This window comes from Accipiter gentilis, chromosome 2, assembly GCF_929443795.1.
Source record: "Accipiter gentilis chromosome 2, bAccGen1.1, whole genome shotgun sequence".
In the NCBI taxonomy this organism is placed as follows: Eukaryota; Metazoa; Chordata; class Aves; order Accipitriformes; family Accipitridae; genus Astur; species Astur gentilis.
This window is the reverse complement of record NC_064881.1, coordinates 27070419-27082695: the sequence shown is the minus strand read 5'-3', so window position 1 is coordinate 27082695 and position 12277 is coordinate 27070419. Positions and strand designations below refer to the sequence as shown.

Sequence of the window (12277 nt, the reverse complement as noted above, 5' to 3'; positions counted from 1 at the left end):
CTTACTAGATAAGGAGGGAAAAGACAACAGCTATGATTTACCAGATAAGGGGATTAATTCTGCCAAGACTGTACTTCTCCACATCAAAAGACATTCTACATCAAAAGACACTCATCCTTGAGAAGATCGACCGAATCAGCCTAGTTACAAACCTGCAAGAGTGAAGAAAGAGGAAGCAGGACAAGGTGGAGACTTGCAAGAAAGGGGTGCATGAACTGTATATAAGGAATGTAACTATAACAGAAAGTTGCGAGCCGTTGGCAGAGCGCGGACTCCCCGGCCGCCCAGCACTGTTTTGCTCTCTTATCGCTTGCTAATAAATTCGATCTTTTTATTTAATACGAATTGGCTCCTCCAATTTGTCACGAGTGTCTATAACACTACAGAATTTAGAAAGCTTCACTGGAATGAAGCTAACAGGTAAGAGGAAACAAACCACAAAAGCAAACCTTTTATGCATTGGAAGATACAAATGTGCCAAACAGCTGCCTCTGAAAGAATCATCATATTGTCATGGTAAAAGTGAACAAGAAGATACAACCAAACTAAATTTCAGAAAATGTTTTTCAGCAGCTTTCACTGATGAGGTGCAATTTCTATACCAGACCTGTTACTTTTTGGTAATAAGAAGAAAGTGGTTTCTGAGACTAGGAAGCAGACGAATTTTAAAAACTGCAGTAACACTTTCATGTCTCATGATCTAAAAATATAATTGAAGGCAGACTACCTGCATTTTGCAAGGAAAATAAATCGGCTTAATAGGCTACTACTCCACTTTATAAAATCCTGCTTCAGTTTGGGTGATACTTATTTACAAGTTTAGGAAGTGTTTAAGAATAGGTTAACTGGAACATTAAAGCATGCAATCTCTGGTTTAAGATGCAAGCTCTGGTTTAAAGCATGTCAGGATGTGTAAAGTGCAGAAAATGCCTGGTTTTTAAAAAATCTTCTAGGGTAACACAAGAAATTATAAGACTGTAAATCCAACATCTGTAGAGGTAAAAGTAATTAAACACTGTAACACCTAGAAAAGCATGATCTGAAAGTGTCTGACTAGCACTAGTCTTCTGCAAAGATAATTATGTCTCAATAATCTCTTACAGAAATGCCTGAGAGTTAATGAATATGTAAGACCTGGCAGGCTTAATTTAGACTTTCAAGGGTTTGGCCAAGTGGCATAACATAGTGCGCAGCAGAAACCTGAGTCCTCATTGAAAACCTGCATGCCAATGCTGGTTTTGCTACTCAAACTACCTTGTTGACAAAAAAATGCACAGCATCTGATGATAAAGTTTAAAAATAGTCCAAGAGACTTTTGACACAAAAGGCTACTAAAAAAAAAAATCCTGGGTCAGGGATAAAATATCAACATGGACACAGCGCAGACGTGCATTTCTGTTAAGGGCAAAAGTTTAATGATAGATCACCTCAACATTCTGTTTAGATACTGTTTTGCAGGGGTTAGTCAACTCTGGTACTATATCACCAGTTACATGCAAGTTAAGCCTGCAGTCGATATGAAGATCTGAAATGCCTCTTTCTGCCCTGATAGTCTCTGAGTTTCAGACTCTGCTGAACCATTTATTTATGAACTGAAAAAAGGAACAAGTAGAAAATCAAAAAATATTAGAGGAAAGTTGAGTCAATCAGGATCAGAGAGACAGCAAGAACTCAAGTCTAGAAGGTAAATGAATGGGAAAGCATAATACCAGAAAATAAAATAAAAATGGATAAATGCAGGGAAATTGAAAGTATAAACATTAAAATGGGGTTTAGAGGACTCATACAGTTTCTTACTATGATGATTTGTCATATGAGGTTGTGATCACAAAAGTCAAGCCAACAGCATAAATAAGACATAGAATAATGACAACAATACAGAGAATATTTAAGTACAGTTATGTAAAGCTGAGAAATAGTCTCATTTGGGATGTGCTCGATATTTCTGGTCACCCTAGCTAAAAACTGACTGAAACTGCAAAATTATGAGGGCCTAAAAAAACAAGGAAAGAAGATGAAGAAAAAACTAGCAAGAAAAGAGATTAAGGACACTGGGATCATTTATCTTAGGAGAAGCGTAGGAGAGAAACGATAAAAAAGTATCAAAGTGAACATTTAAGGACAAAGGATGCTTAAAGTCTTAACACATGGAGATTAAACAGATTATGATTCTACTGAAACAACATTTCTGACTGACAGCTCATAGTCACATTTCTCTAAGTTTTAAATTAATCTTTTCCTGTTAGAAATAAGTTATCCCAAGTTCCCCCACTCCGTTTCAACTCTATGGGTCTTCTGATGCTACAGCTTCTTAACTACCTGTGGACATACCTCCAAAAGCTTTTGCTGTTTTGCGAAGATAAAGGGCAAACAATTACCGATATTCATTAACTGAGAAGCAAGCCGATTACCCAATAGGAAGAGATTTGCTCTCCAACTGCTGGCTGATACGATTATGGACATCAGGAATTTGACACCCCGGTCGCTCCTTGTGAGCTGCATAGCACAAGGAGAAATGGGTATTTTGAGCCGTACCTCTAATGCGTGCGACTGGAGTCACGCAGGGTATGGCTTCTCCATACCTGTCCTCTGCTGTTCCTTTCCAGAAAGTTCAGTGTAACAGAGTAGCAAGGCTTTGGTAACTGGCCAAATGGCCTTTAAAACTCCCAGGCATTCTTTCTTTTACTAATTCTAGTAAGTTTATTTCTTCTTTTCGTCCAAAAGTTGCTGTCAGTTAAGAGATGAATCTGTGTAGTTATTTCCTGTTCCGCACGCCATGCATTTCGTTAGGGATATTAGCGCACTATTAAGGGTAGGACAGAGGGACACAACTGCCGGGCTGGGGGTGCTCCTCAGGCCTTGCCCAGCCTCGCCTGAGGCCGCCGCCTGCACCCTGCCCCGGGGCCCTCAGTTCAGCCCGGGGCTGTCAGTCCCGGCCTAAGCTGTCACAGGGGCAACCGGCAGCTCCCGTAGACCGAAACGCGTCCCTGGGCCGCGAACTGGGGAATGGGGGAAGCCCCAAATGGGGCTCGGGAGAGAGGAGGGACCTCCCCCACACCCCCTCAGGGCCGGGCCTGCAGACGCCGCCCCTCCAGCTGCGCATGCGTGCCGGCTCTCGGCTGCCCTGGCTCCGGCCCCGGCTCCTGCTCCCGCCCCCGGCAGCCGGCGCTCGGCTTTCCCTTCCCTTCCCTTCCCTTCCCCTCCCCGCCCCTCCCACCGCGCGGCCGCAGCCGTGGCACGGGTTTCGCAGGGACGTGGCGGTCCCGGCGGCGGCGGCGGCGGCAGCAGCAGCAGCGAGCGGGGTTTTTTTTCCTCTCTCCTCTTCCCTTGCCTTCCCTTCCCGGCCTTTGCCCCGGCTCGCCCGGGCTAGACCCGGCCCCTCCTTCCCCCCCGCTCTCCCCCGCCGAGGCGCCCCTCGCCGCTCTGCAGGATGTGGAAGCTGGTGCCCGCCGCAGGAAGAGGTGAGGGAGCGCCCGGGCACCGCGGTCCGCCCGCCCTTCCCCGCCTCAGCCCGCGTCTGCGCCGCCGGTCCCCGGGGCGGGGCTGGGGGGGGTGGGGGGCGCTCGGCTTCGGGCTCGCGTCCCGCGGCGGCCGGAACCTGCCGGCCCGGCCGTTCCCTTCGGCTGCCGAGGTGTACCGGCGGCGGGAGCCGGCGTTTCGGCTTCCACTGGGGTCGTCAGTCGGGCTTGCTTGTCCGCGCCGCTCGGGCAAAGCTGCGTTGGTCCGGTGTGGGCCAGCGGTGACACAAGTCCTCGTCGCTCTGGGCGTCGTCCGCGGCTGAGCCCCCGTTTCTTCCGTTGAGCACTGCGGACCACGGCCCCTGTTCAGTTTAAGAGGGCTTTTCGCTTCGCCAGCCCACGTGGGGTGTCTTCAGGTGCTGCTGCAGCCAGTGAAGCAGGTCACGGAGTGCCGCTTTAAAATACCTGAGGCAGAAGTCCACCTCGGGAGTCTCTCAGAAAAGATGCCTAAATACTGCGTTGGTGTTTCAGGGACCAAGTGTTGAACTTAAGGCATCACGCTGTTTCTTGGATGCAGAGTTTTGAAACTGAGTTACCGCTGTACCTTTCTTCACCAGTTTCCTTGTCCATAGCAGCTTTGATACATTGATAACTCTCACAATAGGTACCATATAATATACAAATTTTTTCTTAAATGTTTTCTCTTCTGTACAACAAGCAGTCCTATCACAACTGCATCTGCTCTTTATTTCCTGATTCATTGGGAGTCAATTTTGGATGTTTGGTTTATCTCCTAACGGTACCTAATCCTATTGAAATGAAGTGAGTTATCTCTTGCTGCCTGCAAAACTCTTGAGCAAGAGCCAAAACACAGGTATTGTTGTTATATTCAGGATGACTGTTTCTGCGCAGTTCATATTTGGAAAGTTATTTGCCCAGGGTTGATAACTAGAATTTGGTCTGTAGTTATTAATTCGTTTTCATCAATAAACGTTTCTGGTTCTGTTGACCAGTAGGTAACAGACACCTTTTGGTTGTAGTCAAGTCATTCACTGAAAAGCCACCATGTGGTCTAGATGACAGATACCAAGAATGATCTAAAGCATAGGTCAGAGACTGAACTTATATTATCAGTTTGATTTACACTGCAGATCTCCTTACATTCATTAGGAGGACATTTTCCTCTGAACCTCTTAATAAATTATGTAAATAAATTATGTACCCTCTAAAAATTATGTACCCTTAAAACTTGTGTTTAGGAAAAGCTATCTTACGTCATAGTTGTGGGTGGTTTTTTTTCCTTCCCTTCTCTGTGTAACAGTCTTCAACAAGTAATACAAGAGATAAGTGAAGTAGCAGGGTATTAGTAAAAATATATTGTCATTGAAAAAAGTGTGCTGTCACTTTTGTAACTGCTTTGTTTATCATAAAATGTATCCTTTTTGTAATGGACAAAGCGAGGGAGAGGGTAAGGAAGAGATTTTTGTCTACAAACTAAATGCATGATTCTAGTCAGCCTAATAAATGATGTGTGACAAAGCTGAATTTCAGATAGACTACAAACTTCTGAATGTTTCCTAAGTGCTTTGCGTATTTTGGAGGTTTTTGTAAACTGATATTTTTCTGTCTCTTCTTGATTTTCAGGAGAGCCATATCGGCTTTTATGTGGTACAGAATATGTTGTTGGACGCAAAAACTGTGCAATTTTAATTCAGGATGATCAGTCCATCAGTCGAAGTCATGCAGTTCTGACAGTAAATCGTCCTGAAACAACCCCTGTAAGTAGCCAGCATTTTACTGCATTATCAATATGCTATGTGGATAATTTAGTCTGCCATGACCATACATACTCTCATTTTGCTCTCACTGGTGTTTTATGGTTGGAGTAGAACCACTGATCACCTGTCTTTTCTTAATCCTGACTTTTTTTTTTTTTTTTACTTTCTCAGGGTTGCTTGCCTGTGTTGAGAAATTTAGTGGCATAATTCTACTGGTCCAAGCTCACTTTTATCCCAGAGTGAAGATTTGCTAGGAATTTCTATTAAAATAATCATAGCAGGAAAATTATGCAGTAAAATTTCATTACATAGACAAGTTTTAGGTCTTGTTTCTGCAAAGTGCTTCTGTTATCTTACTGCAGGCTTAGTTTGTCTTTCACTTCACATCATTCATTCTGTATTTGCTTAGGGGACTGAAAATAAAAATGTCCCAAGGAGAATTAGCAAGCAGCAATTTATTATCATGTGGGCCCTCTCTGGAAGGAAATGGGAGGCCTGGTTACCCAGGACATGGAGAAGGCTGAGGTACTTGACCACATCTTTTGCCTCAGTCTTTACCAACAAGTGCTCCAGCCACACCGCCTGAGACCCAGAAGGCAAAGGCAGGGACTGGGAGAATGAAGAACTGCACACTTTAGGAGAAGATGAGGTCTGAGAGGAACCTGAAGGTGTACAGGTCCATGGGACCTGATGAGATGCATCTAAGGGAACTGGTGGGTGAAGTGGCTAAGCCACTACCTGTCATGTTTGAGAAGTCGTGGCAGTCCAGGGAAGTTCCCACTGACTGGAAAAGGGGAAACATAACCCCCATTTTTAAAAAGGGAAAAAAAGAAGACCCGGGGAACTACAGGCCAGTCAGTCTCACCTCTGTTCCTGGCAAGATCGTGGAGCGGATCCTCCTGGAAACTGTGGTGAGGCACATGGAAAATAAGGAGGTGATTGGTGACAGCCAACATGGCTTCACTAAGGGCAAATCATGCCTGACAAATTTGGTGGCGTTCTATAGCACAGTTACAGTTTTGGTGGATAAGAGAAGAGCAACGGACATCATCTACCTGGACTTGTGCAAAGCATTTGACAGTGTCCTGCATGACATTCTTGTCTCTAAATTGGAGAGACATGGACTTGACAGATGGACCACTTGGTGGATAAGGAATTGTCTGGATGGTCGCACTCAAAGACTTGTGGTCAGTGGCTCAATGTCCAAGTGGAGAGTAGTGATGAGCAGCGTTCCTCAGGTGTTGGTGTTGGGACTGGCGCTGTTTAACATCTTTGTCAGCAACATGGGCAGTGGGATTGAGTGCACCCTCAGCAAGTTTGCCAGCGACACCAAGCTGTGTGGTGCAGTCAGTGTGCTGGAGGGAAGGGATGCCATCCAGAGGGACCCTGACAGCCTTGAGACGTGGGCCTGTGCAAAACTCATGAAGTTCAACAAGGCCAAGTGCAAGGTCCTGCACATGGGTCAGGGCAATCCCAAGCACAAATACAGGCTGGGTGATGAGTTGATTGAGAGCAGCCCTGTGGAGAAGGATTTGGGGGTACTGGTGGATGAAAAGCTGGACGTGAGCTGGCAAAATGTGTGCCTGCGGCCCAGAAAGCTGACCATGTGCTAGGCTGCAGCAAGAGGGAGGTGATTCTGCCCCTCTGCTCTGCTCTCATGAGACCTCACCTGGAGTACTGTATTCAGCTGTGGGGCCCCCAACGTAAGAAGGACATGAACCTGTAGGTGCAGGTCCAGAGGAGGGCCACGAAGATGATCGGGGACTGGAGCATCTCTCCTATGAAGACAGGCTGAGAGAGCTGGGGTTGTTCAGCATGGAGAAGGCTCTGGGGAGACCTTATAGCAGCCTTTCAGTACCTAAAGGGGGCCTACAAGAAAGCCAGAGAGGGACTTTTTACAAGAGAGTGTAGTGATAGGACAAGGGGTAATGGCTTTAAACTGAAAGAGGGTAGATTTAGATATGAGGAAGAAGTACTTGACTATGAGGGTGGTGAGGCACAGGAACAGGTTGCCCAGAGAGGTTGTGGCTGGCCCATCCCTGGAAGTGTTCAAGGCCAGGTTGGATGGGGCTTTGAGCAACCTGGTCTAGAGGAAGGTGTCCCTGCCCGTGGCAGGGGAATTGGAACTAGATGATCTTTAAGGTCCTTTCCAACCCAAACCATTCTATGATCACTTACGTGTAGCAGTGTTTATGGTCATTTTGAAGCCAGTCAGCAGGAATTCCATTAATGTAACCATATATAGAATTTGAAATTAAATACATAAAATTTATTTGTCCTTTTAATCCTGCATATAATGTATAACTATGTAGCAAAAGTTTCATAAAAACAGGCTGACAGTGTTCTTATTGGCTGGTGAACCATTTGGGAAATACAACAGTGTCTAACCTCTTCTCAAGACATAACTGCTGTTACTATGCCTTGCAGCTTGTGGAATATTAGCAGTGCCTGTGGAAGGAAGTGAGGGAAAGTGACTTGGGCATGTATGCAAGGGCTGAATAGTAGGTGAAAGCAGCAATAATAAACACTCACAGCCTTGGTAAATCACACTAGCAGAGGCTTTGGGCCAGTGAGTGATTGCCTACACAGCCTCCAAAAAGAGTGAGTATAAGCGGCACAAAAATTCTGAAGCTAATTCTGAAGTTTACTCTCATTCCTTCACAGTGAAAACCAGAAGATGGATAATTACACATAGCCAGCCTCATTGTCCAAGGTCTTTATTTAGTATGGTATTTTGTGGGCTTTTTCTTACTTATCTACTGCTTTGATCCATAATGGTAGTAACCCCTTTGTGATAAAACTGTCCCATTATGATAAACTATAATGGCTTTTTTATGTTTATTTTCAGAGCCAATCTCTCTCAGTCCCTACATTAACAGTAACAGATACATCTAAGTATGGTACCTTTGTCAATGGGTCGAAACTCAATGGCACTTCAGTGTCTTTGCAGTCTGGTGACAGAATCAACTTTGGAGTCTTTGAGAGCAAGTTTAGGTAAGTGCTTTGTTTATAAAATATCAGGTAGAAAACTGCAGTTTTTGAAAAGAGTGGTTTTGCACATCATACAACTTGACAAGCGATACAGCAATGACGAGTTTTTAGAAAGCAAAGGAGATGAGTAATATTTTGCCTGTGTTCCATACCTGCTTCTGCAATAGTTTTCCATTACATATTTTTATAATGTAATTTATTTTGACACTTAAGACATTAAAATTGTTCATAGTAAAGCACTGGCATTTTAGAAGATGTATCATGTATAGTGAGTGTTTTCAGGCTGTCTTAGGCAAAGAACAAAATCCTAAAACATAAATGGCTCTAAAGAAGGAAGGAAAGTTTAGGGTAGGGAGAGAGCTTGTCTGAGCCCTTGTTAGCTGTTGATAATGCAATGAGAAAAGAACTGAGATAGCTGGAGGATGCTTTGTGCAGCACTAGCAATTGAATGCTTGTTGCTGTGACGTATGCCTGCATTGTCTTGAGTGAACCCAATTTGCTAGTTTTTCAAATTTAACATGGTAGTCGGTGCTATCTGTTTGAATATGTGAAGCACTCCTTCAAGTAAAGTGGCAGGTAGATAGAACAAATACTAATGACCATTAAAATCAATATTAAAGCAACCAGAAGTTGGCTTTGTTCCTTAAAATTTGACTGTTTTGTCACTGCTGCTGGTATTATATGATTTTTTTAAAAAAGGGCATTCTCCTTTGCTTATTGTAATAAATTATTTTTGGTATTTTGTATCAACATACCTGAAATGTGGTACAGAAATCATGCTGTGAGACCAGATACATTTTGACTGTTGTACCAGAAAGACTATTTAAATTTCTTCCTGCTTCATAGACTAAAACAAATCAAATAATGGAATTTTACATGCTGTAATTCCATATAGAAGACCTACAAATATAAATAGGCTTATGGTCAAGGGTAATGGCAATGTTAGGAAAAAAAGTTACTTGAACTTGCATTCTACAACGCTTATATTTTTTTAAATACTAATCTCTTTTTGTGGACTTTTCTGTTGAGCATACTTTTGCCTTTGGAAGCACGTGTTCAATTTCTTCTGATGTTCCCTCACCTTACAGTATTCTTGAAGCACTAATTCTATGTGATGTCTGTGAAAGACCCAAAAGTTGTTAGAAATATTTCAGACATCAAGTCAAAACGTTGTCAATTTTTCTGAGTAAAAATCAGTATTTAATTTCTTCAGGAAATTTTAAAGCACAGTCTTTGATCTAGATAAGAGTTATGGGGTGGTTTTGTTTTGTTTGGTTTTTTGTCATCTCCCCCCCTACCCCCCCCGCCCCAATTTCCCTGAGATACAAACATGATAGTTAAAGTCAGCTCTGTTCATCATAATGATTGGCTGAAATAACTAAAGCAGTTCTCTTCTACTTATTCTTTTCAGAGTAGAGTATGAACCTTTGGTTGTCTGTTCCTCATGTTTAGATGTTGCTCAGAAAACTGCTTTAAATCAAGCCATCCAGCAGCTTGGAGGTCTTGTAGTCAATGAATGGACAAAAGACTGTACTCATCTTGTAATGGTATCAGTAAAAGTTACTGTTAAGGTATGTTGAGCTTTTGCATATTGATGGCATTGCTTTGCAGTTTTCCCACAAATGCGAATTAAATTCTAGACCTGCTCAAGATTTTCCTGTATAAAGCTATGAAGTCAACTCTTCCAAGTTTAGAAAGAGGTGTATTTGATGAGAAGTTGGAGGGAAAGAAAATGAAAAAAGTCAGTTTTGAAGACTGTTACTGATTTTCAGCAGTTGCCTTGTACATTTTTATAACTTTGCTCAGGACAGCAATTAAAAGCAAAACTATCCTGGTTTTCAGTAGCAAAATTCACTGTTGTTCTATTTGTTTGTGTGACGTTTTCCACCTGTAAGATCTTAAAAAGCTTATGTCAGTTGAACCATATTCTAGCTGAACTTCTTCCATACAGTAAATATGTATTTTCTGTCTTTTCAGACTATATGTGCTTTGATTTGTGGTCGGCCAATTATAAAACCAGAGTTTTTCATTGAATTAATCAAAGCTATTCAGTCCAGGCAAGAGTTGCCAAATCATGAAAGGTAAGTAACATGTTTTCAATGTCACAATTAAATTTATGGGAGTTAGATTATCAAATAACAACACCTTTATCTGATCGTACTTGACGGAATATGTGATTTACGTAAGCATTCTTCCACAAATAAGGTTAATATGACACACGTTTTAATATTCAGACAATTTTCTTGCTCTCATCCCTAGAGTTATAAAATGAGTCTTTGGAATTGTCTATATGCTTAGAGAGGTTATTGGCTCTAAATAGGGACTTGTTTTGTTGATATGTTTGAAGCAACATTTACACTTTTTTGGTTCTTAATACGTTTAAATAAAGAAAATTATATTTTTATAAAAGAAATTATACCAAGCTTATTTCATTATGTAGACATGTTTTCCCAGTATGCAGTTTGTTATTGAGTTTACTGTAAACTTTGGTCAAAACAGAGTTAGCCTGACCATTGAATTCCCTGAAATAGCAGGGGGTTTTAATTATCATTTAGGAGATGAAGTGAGACTAATATGCATTGGTCGTCACTATATGAGAATAAAATGCTCACTGTTTTCATGGTTAAATTAACTTGAAAAGGGAATTCTTACTTTGGAATAAACACGTACTGCAGAATGGCCCTTTCAGTTATTTTCTCTATGTAGAAAAGAGTAAAATAATCCCATTATTGTATGTGAGAATTTCATCTGAGCTTGTATTGCTACTATTTCTACCTTGAAAAGGGAGACAGCTGTGTTTTGTTTGGGCTTTGGTTTTTTTGTGGTTTTGGTTTTTGGGTTGGGTTTTTTTTGTATGAACACATGATTTATGTAGGTGAGAAATTTCCATCATGTATTTTTGAAAGGTAAACTGTATGGGTACTTCTTTTTTATCACATCTATTCTTTGCATGCTTTGGAAGATACTGTGAAATGAAATACGTAATGAATGAAAATTGTAAGAGTACTTGGCATTTGAAAAATAACATGTTGAACTTTTAATGTCAGTTAACAGGGAGAAAAATTTGTGCAATTACTTTAAATGCATTCAAGACATTATGATTTTTCTGGATGTGTTGTTTTAACTAGGTGGGTGCTGGACACCAGACATAAGAGTTGGGGGAAAGCAGCAGTGAAGAAGAATAGAAGTCACTGTTGGTTTTACATATGTATGGATATACATACATACATATGTGTTAGGGCATAGCAATTTGATTTATTTTCTTTAATGTGTCTGCTGTTAACTATTGGTAGCATAGTTTGAAGAATGGAGGTGGGGGGGAAAGGACAGCTAAGCAAATCTCAGTGGTGCACACACAGTAATGGAAGCAAAGCTGCAGAGGATTCACAGTAAGCTGTGCTTGCTACGTGGTAAAATATATTTCACAGAATGTGACAGTATCTTGTTAGAACAATACAGGTGCCAATCTGGAGCAATTGGTAGCAAATATTCTTTAGTTTCTAGATACTAGATTTTACATTTGTTGGGGTTTATGTAATACATCAAATCAGTTATCTGTGAATGGTTTAAAGCTCATCTGGTCTTCATTTCTAGAAGAAAGGGGAAATCTTCATGAACTGTAACTTTTCCTTCTACATTGTTTTATAAGAACGTGAGGAAACTAAACAAACTATTTAGAGTCCTCTCTGAAATATTGGACGTAAGGTTTTCTGGATTATTTTTGGTTTTTAAGTACAAGTAGTAGAAACCATCAAAAGCTAGCAATTGGTTGTGCAATTCAAAATTTGCTTGGTCTAATGTTATCTAGCTGTAAGGCTGCTGTTACTGTCTGTTACAGTAACAAGCAAACAGTGGCTTGGGCTCTTGAAACTGGGGTGCGTGTTGTCCTTTCCTTTAATATAGAAGTGACAGTATAATTGAGCTGTTAAGTGCTCCCTAGAATAGAACCAGATGGATATGTTTCCCTTTCTTAAATATTTTTGCTATCTGTTAAGACCCTCAGAGGAATTGAGCTGACTAAATGTTAGTGACAGTAGTAATACATCCATT

At 41.6% G+C, this 12277-nt stretch overlaps 1 protein-coding gene across 2 annotated transcripts in view; it reads left to right on the top strand.

The window, feature by feature from the left end:
- The first annotated feature begins 3225 nt into the window (after nucleotides 1-3225).
- The window catches only part of NBN (nibrin), a 28088-nt gene continuing 19036 nt past the window's right edge, over nucleotides 3226-12277 (top strand). The window contains exons 1-6 of one of the 2 annotated variants that reach the window (XM_049819165.1): nucleotides 3226-3461; nucleotides 3990-4122; nucleotides 5103-5236; nucleotides 8085-8230; nucleotides 9680-9798; nucleotides 10205-10308. In XM_049819165.1, coding sequence (XP_049675122.1) covers nucleotides 8134-8230; nucleotides 9680-9798; nucleotides 10205-10308 — 320 coding nt within the window. In that variant the 5' untranslated portion in view covers nucleotides 3226-3461; nucleotides 3990-4122; nucleotides 5103-5236; nucleotides 8085-8133. Of the gene's footprint in view, nucleotides 3462-3989; nucleotides 4123-5102; nucleotides 5237-8084; nucleotides 8231-9638; nucleotides 9799-10204; nucleotides 10309-12277 lie in introns of both variants that reach the window. The other variant, XM_049819154.1, reaches the window with a different exon arrangement.